Below are 25,364 nucleotides of genomic sequence, written 5' to 3'. Positions count from 1 at the left end.
TGCCTCAGCCCTGAGCTGAGTGGCTGTGAAACACTATTGAGGCAATTTGACAGCAAACCGACTCGAAGAAAGTGACAGCAAAATCCACGATTAGGGAGAACTGGCTCACAACTGCAGGGCTTAAAAATAACATGAGGCAATTTCCTACTGATTTTGGGAAAAATCGCCACTGCCAGCAGCACAGCACAGTCTCTGCCTACCCAGCAGCACCAGGGCACCCCGACAGCTCAGGCAGCCCTTGCCAGCCCACCCAAAGATGATGCTTGATATATACTATCTGACCTTCATATCTTTTGGCTTGATCTCTGTATTTTTAAGGGAAAGTCCTTCCACAGATGCAGCTGGAGCACGCATCCCAGCCCCTCAAGCTCCTGCCGTGGGGTCAGCTACCTCCTCCATGCCCCAGCAGCGCAAACAAAGCCCAGCATCTTCTCTGTGTCATTTTATGGCTAGGAGTTTAAATTTTTAGGATATTTTTGGAATAAGTGTGTCAGGGAAAAATACCCCTGAAGCTCTGGCCAGAACTCAGGGTGCAGAGCGGGAGGGCAGAGTCCCAGTGGGGAAGGCTCCACACCATGAAACCCTTCCAGCCAAAGCTGACCACTGATCGATTAATTTTCTATTTGAAGTTACTGACTCAATAAAATCAGAGATTAGTTATGCTAGAGTTATTAATCCATGGAAAGCTGAATAGCTGGGCTTTTCAGAGGGACAGCAAGTTAATGGGGTATTTTCCGAGGATTTAGAAAGGGAGCAGTTTTCCCTGGATTCGTGGGCTGGCACGAGGCTGATGTGCCTGGAGCAGGGTCTGGGCTCATGCGGCGCCTCTCACACAGAGCCCGCAGGCCCTTTCCACCAAGGAAAATGGCCTTTTTAGTAGAACAAGAGCATTTAGTGAAACAGAGCTTGTCTGCCACTTCCCAGTGGCAGGGGTAAATCCCTCCCCTTCTCAGCCCTCCCAGCTCTGCCCCCAGGTGCCCCAAGGGACATCCCTGCACCCATCCCTACACCCAAATGGGAAGGGAGAAGGCTGTGAGTAAGCAGAGGGAAGGAAAACTTAAAATTACCCAACTGAGCTTCTGCAAATGACGCCTGATCCCAGCCAACATCTTTAAGACATGAAAAAACCATTGTATTTTCCCCACTGAGATTCCAGGTTATTCAAATCTGATCTGAAAAGCTATTTTTGCTCATCTTTGCTTGCAGCTGAAGGGAGCAGCCGAGGCCAACGGAGCAGGAGGATTCCGTATGTTTGTCCTTCTTAAATTCACAGAAGCTTAAAATCTGAACCCTGGTGCTGCCTGGGCACTAGGTGTCAATCAGCACCCAGCAGATGCAGGGTCTGCCCCAGCTTAATGTTAAAGCCCCTTTAACACTCAGACTGGGCACGGATCTGTTACTGGGAAGTTCGGGAGAGCCCGACGTGCTGCCAAAGTCCCTGGCGAGGGACGCTGTGAGGTGGCTCCTGTGCCAGACAGACCCTGGCCTTTCCCTGCTGAATTTCTCCAAAAGGTCCCAAAATCAGGAGAGCAGCGAACTGTTGCAGGAGTTAAGGAGGGAGCCAGAAAGAACAGCGTTCCCTCTGGCATTGCCAGAGCAGGTCCTGGCAGGCACCCGAGGCTGGGCAGGGCTGGGAGCTCCGGCAGACACGAGGACATCCCAGCCCCGACCCAGTGGTGACACGGCTGCTGCACCCTGATTAGTCCCAATTAGACCCTAATCCCACATGTTTGCAGATTATTTAAATCAATACATTGGGTTTATTGCAGACAAAGCCCCACTGAGCATCGCCCTGTTTATTAACAACAATTAAAGGATTCCGTGTGGAACATGAAATGGAACAAAATGGGATTGGCACCAGTTTGCTTGGTAGTGAACAGCTGAAGGGCTGCAACAGCAGAGAGCAGCCGAGGGAAGGAGGAGGGAACATGATGCAGCTGAGCAATGAGATGCCAGAGCACACAGAGCAGGGTCATGGAAAAGGATCAGGGACCAGGACCACATGCAGGATCGTGGACTGGGATCACGAAATAGGCTCACGGAGCAGAATCGTGGAGTGGGATCATGCACCCATCAGACTGTCCATGGTCAGACCCACCAGCTCCCCTCCCTCCTCTGCTCCTCACACCAGGGCACGGCTTTCCCAGACACTGCTCTGGGTGGTTTTCAGGATTTGTTTCCCAGCAGGGCTATCCTGGCCCGGTGGAGAGCTTGGCCATGGACTCCCTGGTCACAACCCAGCTTCGGTCACTGTGACCCAGACTCTGTCCCACAGGAGCCAGTCGAGGGGAGTGGGTTCCCCCAAGCTGCCAAAATCAGAGAGTTCAGCTGGCACCCCCTGTGAAACCCACCAGCAGCTGCCAGCCCCCCCAGCTCCCAGAGCAGCCCAGGCTCCCCTGGGGTCCCCAAATCCCCTCCTGGGGCCCCCACTCTGTGCTGCAGACCCAGCGATGCTGAAGCTGTCACAGTGATTTCTCTGCTCATCTCAAGCCTTTCTGCTCCCAAACACGCATGGACAGACATTTCAGCAGATAACTGGGGAAACCAGGACCTTTCCCTTTGCACGAAACTGCTGTTCCAGGGCTGTGTTGCCAAAGGGGGGAACGGCACCAGGCAGCCCCAGTGTGAGGGGGAAGGTGGCACTGGGCAGCCCTGGGGAGGGTCAGGGTACGTAACACCACGGGGCACGTGGAAATGAGGAAGAGCTTGTGACATGGATCAGCCCCGGGGCACAGCTGGCTCTGGGTGTTTTGGCCCAACTCTGCCTTGGCACTTGGTTTGGGGGAGCAGCCCAGTAGCCCGCAGGGCCAGGAGCCTGCTGCTCCGAAGGAGGCTGCTACCCACTGCCTCTCAGGGAGATGTGAGCTGGCAGGGCCCAGGGATGCTGCTCCAGCAGTGGCGAGCTCAAGCTCCTCTTTACATCCCATGACTTTTTTGAGACTCTGGTGGAAAGGCCTTTTGGGGAGCAGTGGATAAGGCTGTAAATTCCTGAAATGCTCAGCCTGTCCTGTGATGGGAGCCCCAGCAATCATCCAGGATGACAAGGGGAGGCAGTGCCCCCCCATCCCTGCCCCTGCCCTCACCCTGCAGCCACCACGCCCCATTTTGGGGTGTATCAGCTCTTCCTGCTCGTTCTGCACCAGACGGGGGTTCAGCTCCTGAGGACTCCAAGAGCAAACTGAAGCTCACTGAGGCTCCCTTGGAAATCACAGGCAATAATTAAATCACTCATGACCCAGTTGGATTAGAACTGGCATCTGTGACACGAAAACATCTTTTATCTGTGGGCACCCCATATCTAATCACCACCTGCACTGTGATTCTGTATGGGACAACAGGGATCTGCCTTGCAAGGAAATGCCTAATGAGCAATGGTTTGTTTATAAGTTGGGGTCTTTGTGGCACAGAGCTAATGAATTGTAATGACGCTGATTAGCACATTTGCCAGCAATGCTCCTCTGCAGCTTTGCTCCATAAGATGCCAGTGTTCACAGCTTATGCAGGAAGAACGGATCCGAGGAGCCAGAGGGGAACGGGGAGCAGCAGCTGGGAAGCTGCCTTTGATGTAGCTGTAGATGTCAGCATGAGACAGAGATTCCAGCCCAGAGGAACATCCCATCTTTGTCTAACACAATTATTTCATTTAATCCATTGTCTTTAACCTCCCAAAGCTCCCCCAGTGCTGACATGCCACTGGAGACACTTCTTAGCTGTTCCTCTCCGTGGGCTGTGCCAGGCTGAGCCCAGCAGCAGAGCAGGCACCTGCCTGAGAAGGGGTGAAAACTCCAATGACCACAGGCAGGTGCATTTCCTCAGCACCCAAAGGTACTAGTTTGGCCAGTGAAGGGCTCCCAGATAACTGTAATGGGGCACGGCAGGGCCCCCTCAGCACCACCACCCTGCCAGCCCTGCCTGCACCCTCCTACCCACACACCACAGTCCAGGCAGGAGCACAGGCAGGAGCTTGTCCTGCGCTTGTCCTCAGCTCACTGGGGCAAGGCAGACAGGGATGGTCCCTGTCCCTCTTGGGACAATGCTGGAAATGAGATTTTTAACCAGAAGCGCAAGGAAAGGTCGGCTCCAACCACACGGAGTGGCTGTGGCGGGAGCAGGAGGGAGAGGGAGGCGCGGGGAGCAGCTGCTGCCTGCAATCCCCCAGTGAGCAGATCCCAGCCCTGCACATGCAGGGCTCTGCTGTGCCCTGCCCGGCCGAGCAGAGCGTGCGGGGGCCCTGGGGCTGCGGCGTCTGCGCACCCCGACGCTGGCAGAGGTCAGGGACGGTGCAGAAGCACAAAGAGCAGACTGGCATGCTCTGAGATTCTTTGGTTCAGTAGGAAACACATCCTTGGACAGCCTCCCATCGAGCCACAGCCAGATTCAGGGTAAAATCTGGAAGCTGCAGGCTGGAATTTATGAGCCCTGTCCCCATTAAAATAGCCGGCGATATTTCCATCTGTCAGTAACAATGATGAACCTACTCCTTTGCATGGTTCCAGTCTGCCCAGTCTCTAGGAAGAGCAGGAGCAGGGAACCAGATAATCTTTAAGGTTCCTTCCACTCAGAGCATTCTGTGATTCTATGAAATTCTCGTGGTTTGCTCCCAGCGCCAGACAAACCCTCACAGCTCAGGCAGAGCAGGTCAGCCATGGTGACAGGGTGACATTTCTGGGCATATTTCCCTGTTTTTATGCAGAAAATCTGCAGAGCCAGCTGGGCCCAGCCAGGTGAACGCTGGCAGATGGTACAGAGGGCAAGTGAGTCCTTGCCCTTGCACGAGCTCCTGCCCAGCGGCGCGGCACCTGCGTGTGCAGGCATCTCTGCCATGGGCCAGCATCCCTGCTGCAGCTGAAGGGGCCTCAACACCAACATCTAAGCAGCATTTTGAATCAAACTCAGCACAGATACAGGAGATATGCACATCAGGAGCCTGGAGGAACAGGGTCGGGGCAGCACCTGGGAAGCAGCATCCAGTAGCCCAGCAACCAACAGCCAGTCCACCCTTGGACTCGCTCGTCCCCGCTGCACAAACCTTCTACAGAACCCAAAAATACGCCCACAAAGACACAGAGCACCAGCAGCCACACTTACACATGGACAGATCCACACGTGTCCATCCCTCTAGTGCCACAGCACGGGCTCTCAGGCCCCAAAACCACCTGAGGGCTGGCAGTGACAGTTGGGGGAAGCCCTGCAGTTCTCAGGCAGACCAGCAAGTGAGATGCCAAGGACAGAACACAGCGTTCCCGAACTTTCCATGAGCCCAGCGGAGCAGCTGTGCCAGAGCAAGGGCAGCCTTTGGGCAAGCTCGACCTGCTGGGTGGGCTCCTACCTTGGGCTGCTGGCATCTTCCCCTTGTTGAGCTGCTTGAGGCGCTTCTGGTGGGACTTGCCGTTGTAGTGGATCTGAGCCTGCGCGGCCGAGTTGAGCTGGATGTTGCAGACCTCGCAGAGTGTGAACGACTGGTGCTTCTTCTCCTGCTTCATGCGCTGCTCGGGCTGGCTGGGGGGGCAGCTGGCCACCTCTGCCAGCCGCACTGCGCTCTCGGGGCTGTGGGATGGGCTCAGGGGTCGCTTCATGCCTGCGGGAGGAAGGACAGACCCGCCATGAGGACAGAGGGACAGGAACAGGGTGCCATGTGAGGCTGGAGAGCCCAGCACAGGTCCCACGCCTCTGGGGTGTCTGGATCCAGGGGGCATCCCTGAGCAAGAGCAACAGCGTTTGGGCAAGATGACATGAGCAGCAGCATTCCCGGAAGGGAATAACCCACTTCTTCCAAGTTTCCAGCTCCAGAAGACACTCCTTGTGTCAGTTCAAGTTTCTGTTCACTCCCGGACAGCACCGTAGGTTGGCCCAAGGCAGAGTTGGGATGGAACCAACTCTCTGCAGGCAAGAGACTCAGCTGGCAAGACTCGTGTGCGGTGCAGGGATTCCACAGCCCATCCCCACCATGGCAGGAGGACGACTGGCACCAGGACTGCCAGCCACCAGTAGGTGCCCGTCCTGAACGTGGGGCTCTGTGGACCACCTTGTGTGGGAAGCTGAAGCCCCAGACCCATGCAGGGACACCACAGGGAAAATCTGCCCAGGGAGGGGCTGGGGACAGCCCTCCAGTGACCTTTGCCTTGCAGGGACACTGTCCCTGCTGCCCAGCCCAGAGCTGGGAACTGGTGGGATATCCAGAACGGCCTCAGAGGTGCGAAAGTCACCCGAGCCCCGTGATCCAGTTACCACCTTGGAGCTGGCAGCTGCTGGTTACAAATACCCACAGGCACGCTGTGCCGAGACACCCCGAGGGGCCAAAGCAGGGGCCAGGGTGTCTGTGGGTGGCCAGGCGGGACCCAAGGGTGCCCTGCAGAGCCATCCCTGGCATCCTCGGGCAGGGCTGCATGGGGACCGCGCAGGGCTCAGCCACCTGTGTACCCCATGGGAGTGGAGCAGGGACCAGACCGGGGGCTTTGGCTCAGGCAGCCCAAAAGCTGCTGTGTCGTGCTGGCGTGGGTGGCTTCGGGGTGGGGCTCCCCATCCACACAGCACCCATCAGGAGAAGGACCCACTCGGTCCTCGGGCCGACCGGCGGGGTCGGGGGGTCCCGGGGCGCTGCAGCCCCGGCCGTGGCCCCGCGGTGGCGCCGCCGCTCCGCTCCCGCGTGGGTCCCGCGGCGGCGGGAGCCGGGACCGGGCACGGCGGGGACCGGGGACAGCGGCGGCAGGAGGCAGCGGGTCACCCCCTCCCGGAGCGGGGGTGCGCTGCCACCCACCCCCCCTTGGGGTGAGCACCCCAGTCCTCGGCGGGTCTCGGTCCCATCCTGCGCCTTCCCGCACCCCGGAGGTGGCCACGAGCGTCTCCATCAATAGTCCTGTTTAGGCAAAAGGAGCGGGAGGTCTTCCCACGAGCTGTTAACGGAGCCGGAGGCCTTTCCCGGGATAACCATTAGCAGAACAGCCGGAAAGCAGATCTGGATGATGATCAGCGCCAGGAATGTGAGACAGGGCTTCGGAACGCAGCGGGAACGGCGCACTGGTGGGGACACGCCAGAGGAGGCAGGTCGCTGGGTGCCCTTGGCATCCTCCCCCTCCCCGGGTATTTTTAATGCAATCACATCCCGGGACGCAGAGCTAAAATTGGAACATTATGTGGACAAAGTATCCTTAAAGTCTGCCTCGTCTTTAAAACAGGCACTGCTGTTGCTCTGATTAGCCGGTGACTTCTGTCCCGGCTCCCGGGGCAGCGTTTGAAGGTCTGTCCTAATTACACACACGCTTGTTGTCTCATTCACTTAATTTCTGCTGCGCCTGTTCTGCTTCTCAGGTGTCAGGGCCACAAACCGGGTCACTCGTGGCTGGGACGGGTCACGGGACAGGTCATGGCACATGTGCCGGCGGTGTCCTGACTGATGATTACTTTGGGGCAAATTTCCCCTTTTCAGCAAAGCACTGAGGATCTGTCTGGGGGACTGTTACCTTTGACAGGAGGGAAACTAAAACACAGTGAAGGTTAGGTGACACCACCCCGGTGACGCCCCCCCGGTAGGGACCCTCAGGCTCCCTCCTGCCATCAGCACCAGTTTGTGTCCCATGGGACTTTTGTTGGGCCTGAACTCAGTGAAGCCAACACATGGGACCAGAACCTCCCTCTGAGTCAAACTGCCTTCGCCATGGAGCTGAGGGGATATCACAACAGCTGATCAGGAGATCAGTCCATTCAGCAATGTAGGAGCAGGGAAAACACCACCCGAAGAGAAAGTCTGCATGAACTTGCTAAGAGAGCAAGAAATCTGAAAAAAAAAAATCTGATTCGAGTTCACACGATTCCGCACCATTGAATCCACCTTCCTCGTTCCCAGCTGAGCGCACACAACAGTAAATAAAAGCAGTGGGAGTAGAAAAATTGGTGTGAAAGTGGCCACCAACAACTGTCACAAAATTCCCTCAATCCCCCCGAGTAAGGACCGATTTCATGGTCCCACCACCTCAGGTTTGCACCACTGAGCAGCTCCGTGACACCATGATTGCCCTGGGTGTTTGCACCAGGGCCCCTGGCTGTGCCCCCCCTCCAGAGCCCCTGGGGAGCCCCAGACCCCCCAGGGGGGCAGCTCCACCCATCCTACCTCCGCACTGACTCCTGTCTGCTGGCAGAGGCGATTTCTAGCCCACCCACCCATTTGGGCTCAGGACACAGCGACGCTCAAGAGGCAGCACCCGGTGCCCCAGCCCGGCGCGGGAGGCTCCTACCTGGTGCCTGTGAAGGGAGCACCGAGCCCTGCCCTTGGCACTGCTGAGCCGAGCCGGCTCCTGCCTGTGTGCCACAGCCGTCAGGGCACCGCAGCCGCCCCTACGCCCGGAGAGTTCCCGACACTTGTCTCATATTTCAAGAAGCACTTCAAATGCGGTTCGATCGCCACTAAATCAGCCCTCATCAGCAGCCTCCGGACGAGAGCCGGGCACGTCCGAGCTGGTGCCTGAGGCTCAGCAAGTTCCCAAAGAGCCTGGAGCGTCACGCGGGGCAGTGGGCGCCAGCTGGCAGGAGGTGGCACTGGAGGAGCCAGCTTGAGCCAAGAGCAGGAGGATGCACCTGACAGCAGCTCTCGGTGATGGGGGAGACAGGGGAATGGGGCAGCTTCCCAGGGCGCCTCAAAGGTTGGGCCCAGAGCTGGAGCAAGGCACATTTTAGGATAAGTCCATAAACCATCCGATGCCAGAGCAAGGATCAGTGGGAGCCATCTCTCCCCCAAGGCTCCAGGCTGCAGGCTGGCTCCTGGCACAGGGACCAGGGCACACAGGGGACTCAGATGACCCACACCCCAAATGCCCCAGTTGGCTCTTACCTTCAGATGCTCCCCAGGGTTCCCCCCAGCGCTGCTCCCACGCGCTGAAGGGCAGCGGGACATTGTGCAGCATCCCGGGAGGGCAGGGAGCATCGCACGGAGCACGGTGCCACTGTGTCTGTCCTCTCCTTTGCACATCAAGATCATTAACGCCGCAGGGCTGAGTGTCCCCTGAATCAGCAGATCCCAGCCCTGTTCCCGGGCAGTGAGGACAGCTGAAACCCAGCTGAAGGAGATGCCGTGGAGGGAACAAGGTTGCTCCTCTGCAGCGGGGCAGGGAAAGTGCCCATCCTCTCTGGGAAGCAAAACCTGGACAATGCCACCAGCTCTCACACCAGCAGAGAAAACAGCAAAGCAAACAGAGGTTGGGAATGTGGCATTCCATCCCGGGGTTCAGCTGTAGGTGTGAGCACAGTGCAGGAGCAGTGGGAGAGGAAGGACGGAGGCTCCATGATTCATCACCCTGATCGGATGCTGCTTCCCCAGCCACTCCGCGTGCTGCCAGCGGAGGAGAACCTGGCACAGGGCTGGCAAGATCACAGCATCCTTCAGGGTTCCTGTGGCCAGCACAGAGCCACGTCTCACAGAGACACTATATTCTCTTGGGAAATAAAATACAGAGAACTGGGTGATGCACGGGGAGGCTCCGAGCCCCGGCAGCACCTCGTGCCTCCCTCACGGCTTGCTGAAGCTGCCATGGGGAAGTTCCCAGAGAAGATGATTTTCCACAAGTGCAGGATCCAGAATGAGATCCAGGCCAGCTCCTGGGGAGCTGCCACCCCCACCACAGACACCGACAGCTGGGCTAGCAGTGGTGCCACTGAAGGTGTGAGGCCACAAGCATCGCCATGAGCACTGCGGTGGCGGCAGCAGCGGTCACATTCCCCCACCCACGTGTTCCCTGGAGGGCAAAGGTGGGGACACCCACCACGAGCACTTACAGTGACGAGTGGGATCCCAGCAAGACCCACAGCAGAGGTGGGCAGAGTCTTCCCTCCCAGCTCCCCTCACTTCTGCATCTGGATCAGGACCTTTTCGGGGCAGAAACTGGCCTTTAAGTGAGCTTGTGGAGAGCTGCTGGCTCACAGGAGACCTCCAATTTAAGCTGGAGCTCTCACAGGCTCCTGTATTACAACGTAAATTAAATATTTGATAGTGCTAAGCAAGTGACATTTGCAGTCCGGTCATGGCAGGGGTATCGGATAGAGATATTTGCAACGGGATCTGTTTAAATCCATGTAGTGCTTTGGATCTGTCCATCAAAACAGGACCAGAGCTTTATTAAAATAAACGTTATCAAACACCCGATCTGCTGGGGGAGGCTCTGGACCCCATGCAGTGGGGCCAGGGAGCAGCTGAGCTCTGCTGAGCCACGAGGCTGCCAGCACAGCACAGCTTTGAAAGAGATTTTCCTTTAAAATTTAAGAGTAGCAAGAGACTTATCCCCACTTGCAGCTGTGTGAGGGAGATTCACTGCAGCAGAGAGAAGGGTAAGCACGACCCAGCCCCAGATGGAACTTGTTTTCAATCAGATCTCTCGGATATGAGGGATTTCTGATACCTGACACCAGATCAGACACGATCCCATCCCACATCCCTCAGAAACATGTTCCAGAAACTGTCACGAAGTTGTTCAGTCTGACAAATGCCCGATTTCCTTCCCCAGCGCTGCAACGTGCTCAGTGCATGGAAACACACTTTATCAAAGTATAACAAAACTACTTTCATTACCTTCCCTAAAAAAGAGCTTGGAAAGTTAAAGACTGGAAGGTATTTTCTGCATCCATCACAGCAGATATGACAGTGACACAGAGTTCAGGCAGCTTGATGACAGTGATCACCCTTCAAGGACAGATTTGGGGAAGATTTCCTTACCAGCACATGGCTCAGTCCCATCAGCTGTGGTGGGAGGGAAGGCTCCCAAGCACTGTCCCAGGACTGCTCCAGGGCTGCTCTCAGCCCAGAGCTCTGGGAATATGGGACCAGGGACAGCTGGACACCCCAATGACGTGGCTGAGGGGCCACCCCACTGCCCCCCCAGTCTGCCCCAGATCCACAGTTCTTGTCATGGTACTAAAGCTCCCAAACCTCCTGGCTGCTGGGAAGAGTTTGAAAAGGCGTTTTGAGCTGTAAGGCAGATGACAAGTAAAAAGAACCCCGAATTTATTGTTTTCTCAGAATTTAGAGTGGGAGGAAGGAAAATGGGACGACCCATGATTTTTTAATGCCTGCAGTTGGCAGCTCCATATTTAATGTGACAGCATCCCTTTAAGAAAAATATGTTCATACACAAGGAAGAAAATAAATTGGCAAAGCAATTTGCTTTCAAGCCAGGCTGACAATTCCCTGCTCCAACACTTTGCTGCAGCCTTGGGTGAGCTGCAGTGGCCAGAGCTCCATGCTGGACAGGGATCATCCCAGAGGTTAAGGGTGCTTTGCTGGGTGACAAGCCCATCTGGGAGCAGTATTTTGTCCCAGAGATATTACAAAGAAAGAGTGGAAGGAATAATTCATTGTGTGTGAGGCGACAAGGAGACATGCTGTCATGTTACCACGCTGACAACCCCCCGACACAAACAGAGATGCTTGTTATGGAGCCTGAACCCGCACGATCAAAGAGGCTTCTGCATTTGGGGTAGGAAGGGAGAAAAAAAAAGACAGGAAGAAAGGAAAAGGAGAGCAAAATCAAAGCCTTGTTACCATTTCTTATGAAAGAAACTTGTGAGAAATGCTCTTTGCAGAGCAATTAGTCACCAGGATCTGAGACGAGTACCCAGCAGGACCTGATGCTGCTGCCCTGGGGCTCGGGAGACACAGCCTGGGGGTCCCCCCAGCCGTGTGTCCCCCCTCAGGGGGACACAGAGGGGGACATGGTTGAGCTGACAGTGCCAGTGGAAAAGACGGGTCTGAGGAGGGACAGCACGATGGCACCAGAGCCACAGGGAGGAGAGGAGCCAGAAACTGGCATCCAAAACCATCCCTCACTTCTGCATCCTCCCCGGTCAGGAGTCAGAGCTCCCAGGTGCACTCCCAGCACCTGGGGTCCCTGCTGACAGTGGCAACTCTCAAGTCAAGCCCCTAAAGCCTTGAGCTTGTTGTTGGTGGTGAATCCCCAAGCCCCTTGGGGTCCCCAGAGTGATGGGAGTGTGAGGGTCCTGTCAGAACTACGCTGCAGGAGCACTGGCTGCAGCATCAGCTCACACCTTGAAACCCTGAGTTGTCTGTGAACACCAGGACACCAGCACTGACAGGCAAGGAAACTAAACAGGACAGACAATAATGAATTGCCCACATCCCTCAGTGTCTCCTGGATACAGAGTAATGCACATTGCTCACCGGATGGAGGACAGAAGAAGAGTTTCAGAGCTTGGGTTTAATCAGTTCAGTGACAAGCATAGCCAGGATTTGTCCCTTCCTCTCACCACAGTTTGGTGTCTCTGCTCCTCTCCCAGCTCCCAGGTCCTGCCAGCCCCTGGACTCACTGCTCTGCTCCTGCAGTGCTGGAATGAAGCTGCAGGAACCCAGTCACCGCAGCATTGAGAATCCTCTGCTGTACTGGAGGTCATCAGTGTCAGGAGAGAAGCACGTGTAGCCAATTAAACTGGAAAACCTCTGCTCCCAGAAGGGCAGAGGGCAGTGAGTACTGGCTGGTGGCGCAGGTGGCAGCTGGACTATTTATTTGGGCAGCACCATTAATGTTATTTAATGAGCTCGGGTGGGTCAGCATTCCTGTTTGAAAGGAATTCCTAAATGGACTCATGAAAAGTTACTTGTCTCCCTGCCAAGGAGACAACCCCACGCCTGCTTCCTCCCGCGCATCAGCGCTGAGCAGGAGAGATCTCCCTGCTCTGTGCTCACCTGCCTCCCACACGTGTGTGACACTGCCATCCCTGCTGCTGTCACTGCAGGGGCTGCCACGCTGTCACCAAAGGGTGCCTGGCACAGAGGGGGCAGTTCACATTGACCCTGCATAGGGCTGATGAGCAGCACAGAGCCATGACCGGAGCAGAGGCTGGTCCCTCCACAAGGTATTCCCAGGTTGAAGCCTGGTAGCTGCTGCTCCTCCACCTGGGCACCGGACACTGCCCTGTGCTCAGCGCTGCCCACCAGCAAATTCCAGGTGATGGGAAACACGGTGGCAAGGTGGACCAGGTGGAGGGGCTGCTGGCAGGTCCATCTCCTGCCAGACAAGGCAGCCCATCCATGCCAAGGGTCTGAGCGTGTCCCTGCGTGGGCACAGTGCCAGCTCCCAGCCGGGACGGGGGAGGCAGCCAAGGAACAGCCCCGCGGGCTGCCTCGGGGCGTGTGCTGGGGCCGGGATCCCAACGGTGAGCCCTGCAGGCGCCAGCCCATCACCCGGGGCTCCCGGCTCCCCGGGGTGTGCGGGGGACAGCAGCGAGAGCCTCAGCTCTGCTGGCAGCTGGCGAGAGGTGGAGGCGTTGCTGTTATGAAAACATGCGAGGGCTGTGTCTGAAAACATTGCGAGGAGCCAGCTCCATAAATAGGCCCTTTATGGCTCTTCCCTGCACTGAGACAGGCCCTTTCACATGCGCTTGGCTCCGGCATGGCGGGTTACTCGGTTAAAACAGCCTCCTGTCAGGTGGGGGGAGCTGGGGGGCACCGGCAGACAGGATGCTGACACTGCAGTTCAGCCCCACCACCCTACGAGCAGAGGGTGCTCCCCAGCACCAGCACCTGTGGAACAGTGGCTCATGTCCCTCTGCGGGAGCTGCGATGCCCATGGGAGGACAGGGACCAGGACAGTGACTGTCATGAGACATGGGCAGCAGCTGCTCCACTGCCACCACCTCCGCGGCGCCGCAGCACACGGCCACAATTAATCAATGGATTCATCACGGAGTTGTCGGTAATTGAGCAGCTCCGGTGGCCGTGGAGCCCAGTGGCCTGCCTGGTGTCAGAAGCCGCGCGTGCAGCAGCAGCTCTTTGCTGCTTTCGGCCACATCCATTTAACACAATGACAGTTCGGTTTGTGCCCCCTCAGCAAACGTCCCCCGGTGTGGGAACACTGGTGACTAAAGCAGCGGGTGAACGATTAGTGACTCAGCGCATAATTTTGCTCATTTTGTGGCTTTTTTTAGCACGGGGCGGACAGAGCTTGCACAGCAAACACTCGCCTGGCACCGCCACTGCTCCCCCCACGGCGTCCCGGCACTGGGCACCCACCTGGGGCTGGGGACCTTCTGCACACAAGCAGCTTTTTGATGTGGTTCTGCCATGGAAAACAGGGAGAAGAAGCTGGAAAATGTTGCCAAGGGCTTTGGCTTGTTCTTCATTCTCCCTGTGTTGTTTCCTTTCTGACCTGGGGAAAGGCAAGGGGAGCCGGGCAGCCCTGGCTGCGCAGTTCGAGCTGTGCTGGCGCTGACCCGGCAGCCGCCTTTGTCAAGAGCAAAGCACTGAGCTCTTGTCTTGGCCGTAACTGATGTCTGCAAACACCAGGTGCCGGCTTGAATTAACAAGCTCTTTGAGCTGGAACTGTGCTGCGGAACAGCCAACGCTGTGGCGAATGCTGCTGGGGGAACCTCTGCCCAGGCCACCTGCAGCAGCCCAAAGACCACACGAACGGCTGCATCCCACGGGCTGGGGACAGTGACAGGGACATGTCATCAGCTTCTTCTCATCCTTACAGACAGGGCAGCCACAGCACAGCAACCTTCTGAGTGCAGAAACCCAGCATGAGAGAGCAGGTCCAGCCCTGAGTGGCTCTGTGTCTGGCAGTGCCAACCCGGCCAGTGGCGCGTCTGCACCTCCAGGTGATCCGTGTAGGAGCAGAGACTGCCACATCCTTGGCACTGCCACTGCACCTTCACAGATCCCCCTCCATCCCAGCTGAGCCACCCCAAGGTCCCCCAGGTCATATCCCTTGTCCCTGCATCTGTGCAACCAGCACAACCAGTGGTACCAGTGAAACCAGTGCCAGCCACTCCTGTCTACCATAGGAAGCAAGTGCCAGTGCTGTCAGACGGTTACTCAGTGTCACCAAACCCTCCCATGGGGCCAGAGTGACATGGCCCCAAAGCAGCTACAGGGGTGGCAGCCCCGGCCACCACGAGGGAACAGGGAACCACCACCTCCCTAAAGCAGCTCTGTCTTTGCTTTCTCTTTAATGATTTCCCAGCTGCTTCCCCATTTCGGCTGATAATGGGACTTCACTCTCTATCTGGGTCTGAGAGGCGCTTGCCTTGTTCAGGCTGGAGAAAATCAATTCCCCTCTCACTCAAGTCTTTCCAAGACAGATGAACTGAAGATCGTGCCTGCCTGAGCAAAATATTTATTCAGTCTGGGAACAGATTTACTTTTGAACCTTCTATAAATACAGCTGAGGGCCCCAATTTAATCCCTTACCAGAAGACCTAATTTTATTTGTTTTATGTTTTAAAGAATCTACTCTTTTCCAATGCCTTGTCAGCAGGTGAAGAAAGGCAGGATTTTTGGCACTTGCATTGGCAATGGGTGGAGGGCTCCGGGTGTAGCCAGTGAGACCCCCACACCACTGAGTCTGGGTTCTGCAGGGTTTCCTGCTCTCTGTTACTGATTTACACCCATCAAAGTGCTGCTCGGGCCAGGGCAGGCAGGGAGAGGCCAAATCCTCCACAGAGGTGTCTTTGTGACCCTGCCTGCCTTGCCCTCATGAGAGTCCCTGTGCTGGGGCAGAGTCTCCATGTCAGCACAGCCACTGTCTTGCCCCACACATGACCCTCTTCGGCCCCCCAGGACCAGTGACCACGTTCCTGCAGCCCCATCACCCCCATCTGTGTGAGCCCCCCGAGACCAGCCATGCTTCGTTCCATCAACAGCCAAATAGGCTTCATGAGCCGGGTGCTAATTAGGATTCAAAGGGGAGGCTGTTTATCCATGATGCAGCTGGCACTCCACCACCAACCAGCGCCTCTTCCCGTCACTGTCCCCATGGGGTGACACACTGAGCAGGGACCCTGCTCGGGACCACAACATCACACCAGTCCTGACCCTCCAAGGGTCCTGCATCCTGCCCTGCCTGTATTATCTGTCACTCCACAGCCAGAGGTCCCTTGGCTGGGGCCACAGACAGGTCACGGTCTCCACCACTGGCAGGAGAAGGAAAAGCTCCCTGGCCAGTCAGGGGTGAGTGGGCAGTGGGAAGCTGCCTGAGGGGCACTCAGGGAGGATCCTGCCACCCACCAGCATCTCACTGTCACACATGACCATGCCCTCGCCAGAGAGGGTTTGCCCGAGTCCTTAGGAGGAGAAATGTTCCCAAGGACAAACTGAAAAGCTTTCCCAGTACCAAGCAGAAACCAAGCCCCAGCAAGTGCTGGAGCTAATTTTCTGCTGCCAAGCCCACCCTGGCACTTCCCTGTGCCTGTGGGAGCAGCACTGGCACTGCAGCAGTGCCAGCAGCAGGCCAACACCCGAAGGTGCAGGAGGCTGCCGGGTGTCTGTAAATCCCTTCGAATCATCCTCTGCCTAAGTCAGCATCAGTCGGCACTCATCCTGCCCTGAGCTTCCAGCCACGCCTTGTGCCTTCCAATGGTAACAGAGCACAGATGTGAACACCAGTCTAGGTCCCTCCCTGAGCTCTGCAGTAGCTCCTGGCCAGGAGTGAGCTCCTGCACAGCCCCAGGATGGACAGACGGATCCCAGCCTGGACAAGGCTGTGCTCCTCTTTGACATATCCCCAGTCCTTGGAAGGCTCCTCCAAAGGCACAGCGTGCTTCACGCCACTACTGGCTCGCTAATTTGACACACTTACTAAATTGCTATTACACCTGTTGGCTAATTACCTCCCCTGGAAACCAGAGAGGACAGAAATTTGACATTGAACTGTGCAAACCTGAAGCCCTACGGATGCCAGCTGAGGGACTGGGAACACGGCACTGTGGAAGTGTCCCTCCCTGCCCCCCCAGTTGTGGCCCCAAAGATGACCACTTCTGCTGCCCCACACCCTGGTGGGGTGGGGAGTGGGGAGCCCAGCAGCCCCAGTGAACCCCCTGCACCACAAACCCAGGGTGCCACTGCTGCCCTTCCCACACCCCCCGCCTTCCTGAGCACAGATTAATCTGGGAGAGCTTTAATCCGCTAAAGCCCTTTCGTAACAGCCCTCAAAAATAAGCCTGGAGAGTTCCTAATACTTCTTGAAAATTTGGAGTTGGGATATTTATAGGCTCTGGCCTTGCGTGCGACGAAGCGCACCCAGCGCTGGGCGAGAGGGCTCTGAGGTGGGGGGACCTGCTCTGGGGGGGACCCACAGCCAGCCCTCAGCTCTCACCCCCCAGCCCAGCCAGCAGCCTCCCTGTGCTACTCCCAGTCTCCCGCCAGCTGGGTAACAAGCTTCCCTTGTTTGGGCTTTTTATGTTTTTTTTTTCCTACAAGCATTTCAAGCTCCTCTGAAGAGTCTCCAGCCTCACACACAGACGGGCTCTGTGCCTCCAGCCCTTCAAACGAATGCAAAGCAGCGACGCTCCCGACCAAGACAAACAGCGGCGACACCACGTCCCACGGGCACGTGGCTGGGGAGGGAGAGGGGAGCAAATCAGACACAGCAACAGGGAAAGTTCAGGGGAAAAAAACCCAACCCCCAAAAACGTGCCAGGCATTACCCACATCCACAAAAACCAGGATGGGGTTCCACTCTGCTGGTTTCCAGTCACCACCACTGGCGGCCACTGGCATCTCTGCCACACTGGTCCTGGTCTCAGTGGGGTCCAGGGAGCATCCGGGGCAGCATTGCTGTGGCACCTGTAAGGGCCAGGTCACAGGTCCCACATCTCTCCTGCTCCAACAGATAAAGGGAAAAATACTCCTAAAAAGCTCCTGGCCCTTTGCCACATGGTTTTACAAGGATGTGACCTGCTGCTTCCAGGGCAGCGGCTGCAGAATTCTCCCAGTTCCAAGTCAGCAGAACTGGGAGGTGACAGGAAGATGAGAAGCCATCTCTGATCTTACACAGGCAAAACCCATCCTGCATTCACCAGCTTCTTCATCCCCCTGATGCAGAGCAAGAGCCAGTGGCCAGATGTCAGAGGCAGAAATACCCAAACTGGAGACAAAGCACCGGGCACAGCCAGTGGCATAAGCCCGGATCGCCCCAGAAAGGCCCCAGCTCGTCCCCTGCCTGGTAGGCATGAGGCAGAGGAGTGGGTAGAGCTGGCACAAATCTACCAGGATCAAACCTGGCCAAAGGAACCCAGCACCTCTGGGAAGCAGCAGGATTGCCCAGCCCCCACAGCACCCTGAACTCGGCCACTGCTGCCTGACCAAGCAGCTCCTGACGCCAGGCAGACACAGATTAGGGCTTCACCTCAAAATGTTTCCTTTACAATTTTCCAGTGATCTTTCTTATCAGCTAATTAAAAAATTTCCATAATTAGGCCAGGGAAAATCACGACTCAGGAACGTTCCCATTTCAAAGTGGCACGGATCTGATTGGCATCGAGGGCTCAGAGCCCTCGCCAGAGCTGGGACTCAGCCTGGGCTCACACCCCCAGAGCCCTGCAGCCCCAAGCCTTGGCACTCTGCTGGGAAGTCATTCTGGGGAAAAGGCTATTTACATTGCACGGGGGAAAGTGGTAGGTTTTATAAAAAAATAACCATAAAGGGCTCTCTGACAGCAGGGGACCATCCATGCCTTCAGACCCTGTGAAGTCAGGGGTGCTTGGGGGGGGGCACCTGCTCTGCCCCACACCCCCCCTCGTGCCCACAGCCCCGGGGTGCCTGTGCCAGCCCCCCTGCCATGGCCTGGGGGTGACAGTGCCCACCTGGCCCTGCTACCATGGCCAGGCTGGGCACACCAGCAGAGTGCCCACGGACAAACACCATAATGCCTTCGGAAGACCAACCCCTGCGTTCAGGGGAGCACCAGGTGAGCTCCCACAGGACCTGGGCCATCCCGTGCCCACAGAGCAGCTCATGGCTCCTTAAATCTGCAGGTTCCCTTTGACGACTGGCAAATAAACTGTTGTGGTTCTTACAGAAACAGAGCAGTTGTTACAGTGCAGCCGCAGCCTGGGTTTCCTTGAGAGCACAGACATAATTCCTGACAGGGGCTTCCTGACACAGAAATTATGGCACTATTTTGGAGGCAATCTCAGAACATCAGACTAAGAAACAGCCTTTGTACATCACAATATTGTTGCTAAATTGACAAATAGACCCTCATGGGCTTCATTATTCTGCTCCGGGTGCACATTTTTGCATTTTTATTTTCCCTAGAAATGATTAAAGGGCTGCAGAACCGAGGGATCTGGCTTTGGAAAATTCAAACTCCAGCTCTGATCGAGCTGAGGAACAGAAGCAGCTGGATGGGCTACAGGGCTCAGAGAGCAAATCTCTCTTCCTACAACGTGTAAGTCCAGAACACTTTGGGAACTGCCCCGTGCTTCCAGGACAGGTTTGCTTCCAGTCCTGGAAATTTACCAGTGTAAAGCAACGTGACTGACATGTCCAGTGCTGGATTGGGAGCATCCGTGTGAAGGTCCTTGTTCAGTCAATAGCAGACTTGTGTTATGCACTTGTAGAAATACATCGATCTCCCCAGAAAAGCTAGATAAAAGCCAAACAAGATGAAGATCTCCAGAAATACAGCAAGTAACAGCCCCAAGACCAGGGTTCCTTCACCATCCACCAGCCAATGTCTGAGGATGCTGGGGCAATGCTCAAGGAGTATTTTTGGGTTGGAATGGCTGCGGATGGCCACAGCCAGGCAAGCTGCTGTGTTGCCCTACCAGGCTCCACTCATCCCTGCCAGCCCACGGGGATGAATGGCAGGAAGGTGTAGGTCGGATGGACTGGGGCAGCTCTGCCCCATCCCTCTCCATGTCCCCATTGACACATTGACAGGATCTTGGTCCCAGGACAGCCAGGAATGCCAGGCAGAGAGAGCACCAGCCCTCCATAAACAGCACTGAGGGGAGGGGAGGGATGGGATGGGATGGCTGTTCTGGGCCCACCAGTAGCACATGCTCCAGCAGGATGGCACCTCCTTGCTCAAGCAGCCAGGTCTCCAACCCTCTCCTACCACAGCCAGGACGTGTGGCCCTGCATGGTCCAGCAACAGGGATGAGGCCCCGAGGCCAGCGAGCCACCAGCCCCAACAACTATTTCTTATTTTCAGGACCATTAAACCAAGCTCCTGCTTTATCCATATAGATGCTACTGCTCCATCAGAGCCAAACAGCACTGGGGCAGAGAGAGCAGCCACTCCCGAGCCCCAGCTGAGCGCAGTGTGAGCTCAGGGATGCTCATGAACAAGACACACAGTGGGAAGTCACAGCCTGGCGTGACGTCATGGCCCTGCTAACGCAGAGCCTGGCTCTGTGCTTTCACAGATGGAGCCACATCCAGGGTCACACCAGCCTTTTTTTCCAATGCACGTGGCAGATTATAGAACAAGCACGAAACTCACAGCACAGGGTATCGTCACCCCGCTCTGAACTCTGCATATGGCACGAGAGTTTCTGGTCGGCAGAATCACACCAGCAGCTAGTGAGGGACCGGTGCAGTTCCTCCACCCCATGGAGCCCTTCCAGCTGAGTGACAAACATCACTCAGCGAGGCTGCTGGGCTGGATGCTCCATCGGAAAACACCTGCAGGCACTTAAAGAAAAAAAAATCGGTGGTGGTGGATTTGGCTGGCATTTTGGCTGCAGAAACTCCCAGTCAGGCTGGCAGCCGGGACAGAGGCTCATTTATCCGCGGGCTGTCACACACGGCGGCACTGCCCATTGATGCTATTTTCAGGCGCTGTGCCCCACATGCAGACACAGCAGCTCACACAAACCTCTCTGCTCCCCACTCAGACCCCCCAGACAAGCAGGGGGTGAAGCCAATGCATGAGCAGTGCTGAACAGTGCAGGGCCAGCTCCTGCCTCGTATTTTCACCCAAAACTGCTCCCCGCCTGTGTGTGACCCACAGACACGTCCAGCCCTCGCAGGGGCAGCTCCAGCAGCAAGGTGCCATCCCTCCAGATTGGTGGATCAACCTGGAAGCCACTTAGAGCCTCCAGGAGTGCAGCGCCGGGCCCTAGACCCCCACCTTCACACAGAATCATCTCCTCTATTTAAGCAGCACTTTCAAGCTTTGCTCTGAAAACAAATTGCAGCCACTTGTGCCAAGACGTTGTTTTCCCACACGCCCATCCAGCAGGATCGGCGCTCACCGCCCTGCCGCGGCACTGCCGAGGGCAGGCACAGGCACGTCCCTGTGCTGGGATCCGTGGGGTTCGCTCTGGGGCAGAGCAGAGCCCCAGCCCTGCCAACCCCCATGCAAACTCCTCAAAAGCCTCCACCATAACACACTGCTGCTCCGAGTTAACAGCAAAGTCTATTGATAATGGCAGGGGAGAGCGGGCAATCCGCTGGGTGAGGACCCTGCTGCTGCCTCCACGTGCCCGGACCAGGGAACCCCCACTGCCCCCACCTCAGACACAGCACCCACTGCCCACATTGCCAACAGAAAGCGCTTTTGTACAGCTCAGTAAAGGTCCTTTCCATAAGAGCAGTGTCCTCGTGGAGGCAGCCAGAGCTTCTGCTCCATCCCCAACACAGACCTCTCCGAGTCCCGAGCCCAGCATGGGCACCCACAGCTCTGGACACCTTGTGGACAAAGCCAAGGGACACACAGGGTGTGCTGTGCACCCCGACCAGCACAGCAGGGCCCGGGGGGCCCAGGGACCACCCCACCACCACTGCCCTGGCCTTGACACACACCCCAGCATCTGGGCCAACATCACCCGTGCCCAGGTGCTGCCGCAGACCCCAGCGCAGCACACAGCCGTGGGGGTCCCACGCCGGGTGCCCCACAGGTGCCCCGGGGACGAGCCGGGGTCACTGACACCCACGCGGGTCCCTCTCGGCGTGGGAACCGCAGCCCCGCGCTGGAGAGGGGCTGAGCCGGGGCCTCGGTAAAGTTCCGCTGAAGAAGTTTCCCTCCTGCCCTGACCCCTCCGGGGAGGTCAGCGGGGCCGGGGTTCCGCCGCCCCCGGCCCGTTGCAGCCGCTCCCGGTGCCGGGCGCCGCCGGGACGGAGCGCGGGGAGCGGCGCGTGCCCCCGGCGAACATCCGGCCCCGCTCCCGGCTACCGGGGTCCCTCCGGCGCGTCCCCCCGGCTCCCGCAACTTTGCCACGGCTGCAACTCCGTGCCCGCAGCCCGGCCCCGGGCCCGCTGGTACCGGCAGCCCGGCCGCCCCCGCCCGCCCTACCTGCCCAGCCGCCCGGCTCCGCCGCCGTCTGCAGCATCCTCCCGCCGGCTTCCCGCTGCCGGCCGGGCGAGCGCGCTCCCGCAGGAGGAGGAGGAGGAGGAGGAGAAGGAGGAAGAGGAGGAGGAGGAAAGGGGGGGATGAAGGCAGCGCGCGCGCCGCCGCGGTCCAACCCCCCCTCGGCGCCGCGCGCCCGCACGGGGTGGGAGGGGGGAACGGCGGCGGCGCATCCCGGTGCTGCATCCCGCAGCTGCATCCCGCAGCGGCGCCCGGGGCGGTCCTCCCGCCGCGCACCCCGCGGTCCCGGGTGCCCCGGGCTGGGACGGTGGGGACACAGGGGCTCCCCAGGCTCTTTCCAGGGGATTTGGGGGGGTCGGTAAGGTGTGTGGCTGGGCACGCAGAGGAGGGTGACACAAGCGAGGCTGTGGGAATGGCACCTGGATTTCAGGGTACTGAGATTCCCAGTGTCACCAGCACCGTGGAGAATGACGGGTCAGGTCTCAGACCTGCCAGGACGAGGGTCTCCAGTCCCTCACCCCGAGCAGCTGCAGACAGCTCGGATCTCCAGGAGCTCCCTGCGGGGACCGGGGAGGTGGCACCGCGGGGGCTGCAGGGCTTCGTCGATGGCAGAGTCCCTGGTCTGACCCAGACCCAGCGGCCAGCAGGGTGGGATAACGCCTTGGCCATGCCCAGGCAGCCCAGCTGCTCCAGGAGGGTGAACGGGAGCCGGGGGCGGGACGGAGGGAGGAAGGCTGCAGGGAGCCGCTCTCTGCTCCTCAGTCGTCGCAGCTGGAGCACAAGGCGCCGGCAGGCAAAGGCTCCTCTGCTGCCATGCGCCTGCCTTGTGCTAAGATCAACAATTTCAAGTGCAAAAGCCTGCGCTGGCCTGTCGCTGTCATCAGTATTAATATTTTAGCATCTCCCAGAACCTTTCAGCGGGGCCACACAATGCTGACACGGGAGAAGAGATATAAAAGCGTCCCGCTGCCCGCCCCAAGGAATATGCTGTCTAGACACGTTATATAATCACATTTTGCCCTCCGCCAGGACACTTCGCAGAGGATCCCGAAGCACTTCCCAAAACTGCTAATTGAGCTTTGGAGTCCAGCTGGGAGGGAGCTGCTCTGGCCAAGAGCCCTCTCTTCCAGAGCAGGTGCCCAGGGGCTCCCATCTCCCAGAGCACTTGCCTGCTTGCATTGCTTTGCCTCCACTAAAACGTGGAATTGGTGCCAAGAGGAAGAGATGTGATCAGACCTGCACTGTCGCTGGCAGAGGGTGGAGGCTGCAGAAGTGGGAGCACAGCATGTGCTGATCCCAGCACCCCCAAGGCCCGTGGAGGACCACAGCTTCAGGAGGCTCCAGGGACTCCAGCTGCCAGGGAGGTGGAAGCCAGGAGCAGGGAGTCCCAGTTTGAGATGCTTCTGGGTCTGTAGGTCCTGGAACACGAGCAGGTGGCCCAGAAGCAGCAGATCTCACCCGTCCACACCAGGAGCACCTTTTCCTGCTGCTGCTGGAGCCAGGGTCGGGTTCCCAGGAGCAGCAGTGTGGCACCACTGAGCCTCAGCCTGGTTCATCATAAATCACTTTGAGTTTTCAGAACCCTTTCTCTAAAGCTTGGTGCATTTGTTTGCTGTGCCATCTGAATTTTACAATGTAGGATTTTTTTTTCCCTCTCTATAAATAATTACAGGCACTCTAATGGATTTCAAACATTGCAGTACCTTGGCTGTCAGGAGCCTGATGATGACGGTGTAGCCTTCTTCTCCAAGGAGCAGAGGCAGGGCTGCAGCTCCTTCACACTTTTTCATTTACTTTAACCCTTACAGCCTCATCCTGTCTCCACTGCAGGGCAGGGAAGAGAGTGTACTCCCTTTCCAGGCACAGGGATCAGGAAGTGCAGGGATGAGGCCTCTTGCCTGGCCCACATCTCCTAACATTCCAGTATGAGGGAGCAGGGATGTACTGCTTCTCCTTCAAGGGAACTCTGGCTTCTCCCTCCCAAAGGCAGCCCTTCACATCACTTCTCCCCAATATATTGTTTGGGCCAAGACCACAGAGATGTGTCACCCTCGAACTTTTCGGTTTGCTGCAGCTATCTCTGAAGCCAAAGACAAATTTATAAACAAAGAGAAGGTGGTCTCCAGCTGCAGGGCCAGGGCCCCACAGCCAGGGAAGGCCAATGTGGGGTGGCTCAGGTCTGGCATCACTTTCCAGGAAGGCTCACTGGCTCCTCGGCCACGGTGCCGAGCTGTGCCAAGCTGCTCCAGCAGCTGCCGTGGCCGTTCAGCAGCTGTTGAGTTGTAATTGCTCATTGAGTCATAATTTATTTTTTTTTTCCCAGTGAAAGCGGCACTGTCAGGGAATTAAAATATTTTCAAAAGCCCATAAAGATTTCATAAACGTTTCAGAGCCAGATCGGGGGGGGGGGGTTTAGCACCTTCACAGCCAGGAGCCAGGGCAGGCAATGGGGAGACCAGCAGCAGAAGCCATAACCTGTTAAAGGAACAACAGCACCAGCCCCTGGGGAGCAGAGTGAGGCTTCACTCTCCCTGCCCACACCCAGCACAGGCAGGACTGGTCCCCAGTCCATAGCCTGGGTGCAAGGGCCCTGGTCAGCTACAGGTTGTTCACCTTGAATCCCATGACATGCTGCTGATGCAGGTTGTGGGACGCTGGGATGTAGCACAGCAGCTCCTCCAGACTCCAGGAGAGCAAAAAGCTGACACAGGGCAAATGCAGCTGCACCAGCCCCTGTAATAGCAGAGCCTTGGCTCTCACCTGTGCCTCGTCAGCTCAATTAGCAGGTGACCCCGCTCCGGCCACTGTGAATATTGGCCCAGCACAGGTGAGGGGCAACAGCCCTGCAAACACCCACGTTTGGATTCAGAGGAGCCCACGGTGTCCTCGGGGGTAGAGGTTTGCACTCTGTAAGAGCTGCTGTAGACATGGAATGAGCTTTCCCACCGATGCAGTCCTTTCCACACGAGCAGGTGTCTGCAGGTGAGGGAGGCACTGCGCTCCCGCCGGCAGCCCCCGCGCCGTCCCAGCACCTGCTATTTTTAGTGTGAACGTGGAGCCACCTTTGATCGTCCCTCTCTGAGCTCTGTGAAATATCCGGGCCAGGCACACGCAGCCTCCGCAGCCCCATTCCTCTGGAACGTGCTTCCCTGGGAAGAGCTCAGGAACACTGGAGGAATCCAGCCTCTGCGGCGGCAGGGACCCACGTGCCTTGGGGGATTAAATAGGGAGCAGCCCTGACAGACCAGAACTGTGGTTTGCACCCCAGGATCTGCACAGCCACACCCCCGACACCAGCACCCTGCAGCCGTGGGTGCCACTGGCATGATG

General features: G+C 57.4%; 1 protein-coding gene across 1 annotated transcript in view; it reads right to left on the bottom strand.

Moving 5' to 3' along the window:
- ZNF385C (zinc finger protein 385C) overlaps positions 1-22,246 on the bottom strand; it is a 56,005-nt gene extending 33,759 nt beyond the window's left edge. Inside the window, 5 exon segments of the mRNA XM_051794627.1 lie at positions 5,330-5,578; positions 22,020-22,071; positions 22,073-22,149; positions 22,152-22,227; positions 22,229-22,246. Of these exon segments, the coding sequence (XP_051650587.1) occupies positions 5,330-5,578; positions 22,020-22,071; positions 22,073-22,149; positions 22,152-22,227; positions 22,229-22,246 (472 nt within the window).
- Positions 22,247-25,364: the final 3,118 nt, after the last annotated feature.

Source organism: Manacus candei, unplaced genomic scaffold, assembly GCF_025592945.1.
Source record: "Manacus candei isolate 608988 ecotype Guabito, Panama unplaced genomic scaffold, ASM2559294v1 h1tg000040l, whole genome shotgun sequence".
In the NCBI taxonomy this organism is placed as follows: Eukaryota; Metazoa; Chordata; class Aves; order Passeriformes; family Pipridae; genus Manacus; species Manacus candei.
This window is presented reverse-complemented; position numbering and strand designations above follow the sequence as displayed.